The sequence below is a fragment of the Anomaloglossus baeobatrachus genome, chromosome 6 (genome assembly GCF_048569485.1).
Source record: "Anomaloglossus baeobatrachus isolate aAnoBae1 chromosome 6, aAnoBae1.hap1, whole genome shotgun sequence".
NCBI lineage: Eukaryota > Metazoa > Chordata > Amphibia > Anura > Aromobatidae > Anomaloglossus > Anomaloglossus baeobatrachus.
This window is the reverse complement of record NC_134358.1, coordinates 480,067,399-480,074,898: the sequence shown is the minus strand read 5'-3', so window position 1 is coordinate 480,074,898 and position 7,500 is coordinate 480,067,399. Positions and strand designations below refer to the sequence as shown.

At 39.5% G+C, this 7,500-nt stretch overlaps 1 protein-coding gene across 3 annotated transcripts in view; it reads right to left on the bottom strand.

Moving 5' to 3' along the window:
- HYCC1 (hyccin PI4KA lipid kinase complex subunit 1) overlaps positions 1 to 7,500 on the bottom strand; it is a 184,742-nt gene that overhangs the window by 19,220 nt on the left and 158,022 nt on the right. For all 3 annotated transcript variants that reach the window (XM_075315364.1, XM_075315366.1, XM_075315365.1), the window contains exon 8: positions 3,381 to 3,497. In XM_075315364.1, coding sequence (XP_075171479.1) covers positions 3,381 to 3,497 — 117 coding nt within the window. The remainder of the gene's footprint in view (positions 1 to 3,380; positions 3,498 to 7,500) is intronic.

Sequence of the window (7,500 nt, the reverse complement as noted above, 5' to 3'; positions counted from 1 at the left end):
AGAGCAAAAAAACAAAACAAAACAAAACACTCAAGGAAAATGGAAGAAACCCTACAGATCCCATCTTCATTGTTAGGGTCCATCAGGCTGCAGGTAGCTTTTTTGTACTGCGCCTTTGAGTAGAACAAAGGCATGAAACTTTGAGGTGAGTAAATCCTAAGTAGGTCATATGTAGATGACATCGTGGAAGAGCAGGATCTAAAAATGTTGGATTTCTGTGGATCAATCCTTTTTGTTCTCCAGAAGCTAATTTGCTACCAGAGTCCATCAACGACCAACAGAGCATAAGAGCTCTTGGAGTGCATAGCAATTCTGGGTACGGAGAGACTCTGGAGAGTTAGCAGTCGGCCTACCTATCTATATAGTGTGTAAGAGGGGGCTTCACCTACTAGAGAGCAGTACAAGCTGATTCCAGGGATACCTCTGCGTAAACACCACATGTGGTGATCACCATTATGTTGGTGCCCTTAAAAAAGGGCCCTACTGGCTATGAGTAAAACATAAAAAGTGACAGTAGATGAAATAAGAATTTTTTCAAATATGTGTCACTAGCAAATCAGGGATACAGGTTTAAAGGGATACCGGTTTTATGCAATCCTCCTCTTTGTGCATGCTTGATACTAGCAACCACCCCCTCCATGATATGGTAGGCTGAGAGTGGTCGTCTCATGGGTATTCTGCACCTGCGTTGCCCCGCCTTTATCATAGGTGGCCTGCTGCATCTATGAATGGTTTTTGATGTATGGAATGCAATGTTTTGCAGTGTACATTGGTGATTAATGTCAGGAACATCACCTATAGGCTCCCAATGTGGGGGGAAAAACCAAAAACATATGCCGCACTGCTGTATACAATAGAACTGTTTACTGGGCTACTCCACAAAGCAAAATAAACATTATAAAAACAGTAAACGAAGGCCAGATGGACACTTTTTGCCTTCATTGGGTGAATGTGGCCTATTGATATATTTTAGGTTTGAGAACTCAGAGCACATAACAGGAAGACCCTACCACACATTGTAGACTACGTCCAAACATTATTAGTCAAATGATATATTTAAAGTAGGGCCACAAAAGACACAAGCTACTCTTATATGCAATATTTAGAGGTTGCTTAACAGATAAGGGCCTATGCAGGTATACAGTGGGTACGAATAAATTCACAGGGCGATATCCAGCAGTTGGCTGACTTTACTTGGTCCGTGCACGGTCAAATGTATGGTCTTCAATGAATTAGGTGAGCTGGATAATCCTCTATTTTCTCCGTGGGTACAGAAAGTATTCAGCAGATCAATCAACAGAAATTGCCGCAGCTACCCACCCCTGGGCATCAGCCGTGTTGCTTATGTAGATGGCAGACGGTAATCCTCCACATACACTGGGCAGGTGGTGCTTATCCCCCCAAGCAAAAAAAAGTTCCTGGATAGAGTCCAACAACAGAGATGGGGCAGCACTCACCAGCGTCCATTAAAAAAGACTTGATTCATGGTGCAGGTAAAAAAGCAGGAGCAGAGTTGACAGCAGGGCCCCCTCATGGACATGTCCATGAGGGGGCCCTGCTGTCAACTCTGCTCCTGCTTTTTTACCTGCACCATGAATAAAGTCTTTTTTACTGGACGCTGGTGAGTGCTGCCCTATCTGTATTGTTGGACTCTATACAGAAAGTATTCAGACCTCTTTACATTTTTCACTCTGTTTCATTGCAGCCATTTGGTGAATTCAAAAAAAGTTCATTTTTTTTCTCATTAACGTACAGTCTGCACCCCATCTTTATAGAAGGGAAAAAAAAAAAAAAAAAAAATGTAGAAATTCTTGCAAATTTATTAAACAAGAAAAACGGAAATATCACATGGTCATAAGTATTAAGACCCTTTGCTCAGACACTCAATTAAGTCACCTGCTGTCCATTTCCTTGTGATCCTCCTTGAGATGGTTCTACTCCTACATTGGAGTCCAGCTTCGTTTGATTAAACTGATAGGACTTGATTTGGAAAGGCGCACACCTGTCTATACAAAAGACCTCACAGCTCACAGTGCATGTCCCACCAAATGAGAATCATGAGGTCAAAAGGAACTGCCCAAGGAGCTGAGACAGAATTGTGGCAATGCACAGGTCTGGCCAAGGTTACAAAATAATTTCTGCATGAATCGAGGTTCCTAAGAGCACAGTGGCCACTATAATCCTTAATTGGAAGAAGTTTGGGACCACCAGAACTCTTCCTAGACCTGGCCATGCAGCCAAACTGAGCAATCATAGGAAAAGATCCTTGGTGAGAGAAGCAAAAAATAACCCTTCGATCACTGTGGCTGAGCTCCAGAGATGCAGTAGGGAGATGGGAGAAAGTTCCACAAAGTCAACTATCACTGCAGCCCTCCACCAGTTGGGCCTTTATGACAGAGTGGCCCGACGGAAACCTCTCCTCAGCGCAAGACATATGAAAGACCGCATAGAGTTTGTGAAAAAACACATGAAGGATTCCCAGACAATGAGAAATAAGATTCTCTGCTCTGATGAGATGACAATAGAACCTTTTGGTAATAATTCCAAGCGATATGTGTGGAGAAAACCAGGCACTGCTCATCACCTGCCCAATATAATACCAACAGTGAAACATGGTGGTGGCAGCATCATGCTATGGGGGTGTTTTTTAGCTGCAGGGACAGAATGACTGGTTGCAATTGAAGGAAAAAAGAATGCGGCCAAGTACAGAGATCTCCTGGAAGAAAATCTCTTCCTGAGTGCTCTGGACCTCAGACTTGGTTGCAGGTTCATCTTCCAACAAGACAATGACCCTTAAGCACACAGCTAAAATAACAAAAAGGAGTGGCTTCAGAACAACTCTGTGACCAATCCTGACTGGCCCAGCCAGAGCCCTGACCTAAACCCAATTGAGCATCTCTGGAGAGACCTGAAGATGGCTGTCTACCAACGTTCACCATCCAACCTGATGGAGCTGGAGAGGATCTGCAAGGAAGAATGGCAGAGGATCCCCAAATCCAGGTGGGAAAAACTTGTTCCATCATTCCCAAGACTCATGGCTGTACTAGCTCAAAAAGGGTGCTTCTACTCAATACTGAGCAAAGGGTCTGAATACTTATGACCATGTGATAGTTCAGTTTTTCTTATTCAATAAATTTGCAAAAATTTCTACATTTGTTTTTTTCTGTTGAGATTGGGTGCAGAGTGTAGATTAATGAGGAAAAAAAAATCACTTTTTTGAATTTACCAAATGGCTGCAATGAAATAAAGAGAAAAATATAAAGGGGTCTCAATACTTTACCTACTGTATATGAATGGATTTTTAGCCAACCCTTGGTAGGAGACTAAGCACTTGCACATAGAATCCATGAAAGCAGAGAATAACACAGGTGTAATCTTACAATGAGTAGTAAATGCCAGTCAGAAGCTGCACCATAAACTCGGCGGACACTGGTATTCTGTTCCTGACGCCTTTAAATTTTCTTGCATGTTGCCGAGGATATCCACATACACAGAGCCTGCAAAACAATATTAGCCACAATCATTTAATACACAAAAAAAAAAAAAAACAAAAAGGTGAGAAAATGTAAAAATATGTGTTTTGTCGGTTCAAGCTGAAAAAGCCCTCCAATGTTAAACAAAAATTGACTAATACCAGAATTATAACATCTACAACACACTCAAAGTTATTGGTGTCTGCAGAAAAAGGTACAACTTGAGGATCCCAATGTAAACAAGGATATGGGGCCTCCAACTATAAATGTCCTATTTATGATACTGGTGTCATTTGTGGCAGAAGGAGCTGTTTAACATCTTAGCAACTTCGGGTTCTAGTGCAAATTTTACCTCTACATCCCCCACATATACTGTATGTCTACTGTCTGACAGTCCCTACACATGTGTCCCGCCGTCAAGTCAAGTTACCTGCAGTCACATGTGGGAACCTCCAGCTGTGCTCGCAGTGTCTCTAAGTGACGTCACAACTGATTGCGCGGCTCACTCAGTCTCTGCCTGAAGCTCACAGCAGGCAGTCATGTTTTATGGTGCTCGCTGTGAGCTTCAGATGTAGCAGACCTGGAATCATGTGGATTATGTGGGATCTTCATGGGTGTTTTTGGGGTTAATAATGTGTTGAAAGAGGGTGTTTTTTTATTTTATGTCAAACAAAAGGATTTTTTCGGTGATTGTGTATTTACCTTCGGTTAACAGATTATTAATGTTAGGTCTCAAACTCTCCTTATCACTAATCTAGGGCTTAGTGGCAGTTGTGAGCTGCGATTAACCCCTTATTACCCTGATTGGCACTGCACCAGGGCAAACAGGAAGAGCCGGGTAAAATGCCGTGATTTGTCACATCTAATGGATGCGATAATTCCAAGCAGCTGCAGACCGCTATTTTTAGGCTGGAGGCCAATTACCATAGGTCTCCCCAGCCTGAGAATACCAGCTCCCAGGTGTCGGACTTTATGATGGCTGGGTATCAAAACCTTGGGTCAGACGGGACTGCACGACAGGTTTTTTTTTTTTTTTTTTTTTTTTTTTTAATTACGGTATTTCATTAAAAAAAAAAAAAGCCTCATACGGTTCCTCTGCAGCCATAGGCTTCATCTGTGCAGGGTATCATAACATGGGGGGACCCTACACCAAATATTTGATTTTTATATCACGATAGAAGCGCATAGCGTCTGATTGAAAGCAGTCAGGTCAGCTGACATGCTGCCACTCAATGTGGGGGCATGTCTAACTGCAACCAGAAGCTGGGTGGATGGGGAAAGCAGTGCATATGCAATGAAGGTAATCAGTGTCCTTCGAAGTGAAGGAGTAGCCAGGAAGCAGTTACAGCAGCACCAGACCCTCAGTAAGTACAGCCTTCCATTCCTTCTACCACCATTTTTAAAAATAACTGGATTCTGGTCCCCATAGACTTAAATGAGGACTGGCATCCAGCCAGATGTCCGGGATGAATTCTGGGCCAGAGCTGGATTTTTAAACAAAATCTGTTTAGGTCCGCTGGTTCCGGTTATCTGCGAGTCCGTCCATCACTACTTGTAACCAGAATATTCAAGTCTTTCTCCTGTTCCGTAGTCTCAAGTTTACTTCTATTTATTGTATGTGTAGCAAATGGATTAAGGACTTCTTTAAGCATATGTTTACCAGTAATGAACAACGCTTTTAAAAGGGAACCCGTCATTTGATTCATGCAAGCCAAAGAAAGGGGCAACATAAATCAGAGACCAGCGCCAGCATTAGAAACATACAGGTTTTACTCTAAAACACTGCAGGGCTTTAAGACACTAAATACAGCTTATAAAGTGTGGCCACTGATTAGGGGACTAGCCCAAGAGTATGTTCTCGATGCTTCTCCCTGCCCGCTCCGCTGAACTGACAAGTCTCCACCCATTTATTGATATCTGCAAGCATATTCTACTACAATGAATTTTAACTATGCTTTTTTTCACCAGAAACAACAGTTTTAATTACTAAATCTATTAACCTATTAAAAATATTTAACCTGAATCTTGACATGAGCTGATACATTAGGTGTTTTAGACACTTTTTGGACTGCGCTCGAAGACGGGAGAATGCGCCAACATTTTAGGAGGAAAGTTTTGGTCTAAAAGTGACTAACCAAGATGTACCAACTTTATTATTTAGTGTGAATCATTGGGATAATAAATTTGGCTCATTTTATGGAGTCTATAAATGAAACAGGATTAGTAAATTTGCGCCCATTGAAAATATTCTGTTACGAGGCATGGTTTATACAATTTGTTATGTCGACTGGCATTACAATCATTTGTATTTATTTTTTCTTTAGTTCATCTATACACTGCCATAACGAGCAGATAGAATTAGCAATCTGCAAGATTGTGACAAAGACTGGGGGCACAAAAATCACTCAAATCACTAACATCAGTCAAACCTTCATTACAATGAAAAAGGCCGTTCTTGAGCCTGCTGCCTGTATCTGCAAGCACGCAACACCAGACACTGAAGAAGGCCTTTACTTAGCTCAGTCACACAGAAAATTAAACTGTGCGGGGTCTTTTCTTTTCCAAGCACCATTCTGTCCATTAGGTACTATATTAAAACTTTCCGTGCAGAGATGATTGAAATGTATTGAGATGAAGAGTTTAGTACAGCCAGGACTATTGACCGACTCCGCACTTAATTAGTTAGGTGATCAATACACTCCAGTCAGCACCTGCTCAACTACAGTGCAGATTTCCACTTATATGGCATTTACACTGTAAAGTACTGCCTCCGGGCAAAATGCTTAAAAAATAATATGTATTTCGTCTATTTTCAAAAGCATTACAAAATGCTGTGTAAATTGCTTGGATATGTATTCATTTTTAAAAAAAGAAAAACAAAACAAAAAGAAAAGCCATGATGATACATGTTAAGCTGTCCCCTCATAAAAAAATTTAATAAAAATATTATTATATATATATCACACACACACACACTATATATGCATATGCATATATACACACACACACACACACTATATGTGCATATATACACACACTATATATATATATATATATATATATATATATATATATATATATATATATATATATATATATATATATATATATATATATGCACATGTACACACACTATATAATATATATAGTGTGTATGTATGTGCATATATAGTGTGTGTGTATGTAACGCATATAGATATGTGTATATATATATATATATATATATATATATATATATATATATATATATATATATATATATATATATATATATATATACATATATATACACACACACACACATATCTATATGCGTTACATACACACACTATATATGCACATATACACACACCATATAATATACATAGTGTGTATGTATGTGCATATATATATATATATATATATATATATATATATATATATATTATATATATATATCCTGCTGACCGATATCCTTAAAAGGTCAAACCAAATATGGATTGCCTCACCCTTGACCAAAGTAAGGCTATCTATAATGTACTGTATGTGGATACACTTAGAAGATGAGCCAACATACAGTACAGACCAAAGGTTTGGACTGACCTTCTCATGCAAAGAGGTTTCTTTATTTTCATGACTGAAAATTGTAGATTCACATTGAAGGCATCAAAATTATGAATTAACACATGTGGCATAAAATAAGTGTAAAACAACTGAAAATATATCTTATATTCTAGCTTCTTTAAAATAGCCACCTTTTGCTTTGATTACTGCTTTGCACACTCTTGGCATTCTCTTAATGAGCTTAAAGAGGTAGTCATCTGCAAAGGGTCTTCACGTCACAGGTGTGCCCTGTCAGATTTAATAAGTGGGATTCCTTGCCTTATAAATAGGGTTGGGACCATCAGTTGTATTGTGCAGAAGTCTGGTGGATACACAGCTGATTGTCCTACTGAATAGACTGTTAGAATTTGTATTATGGCAAGAAAAAAGCAGCTAAGTAAAGAAAAATGAGTGGCCATCATTACTTTAAGAAATGAAGGTCAGT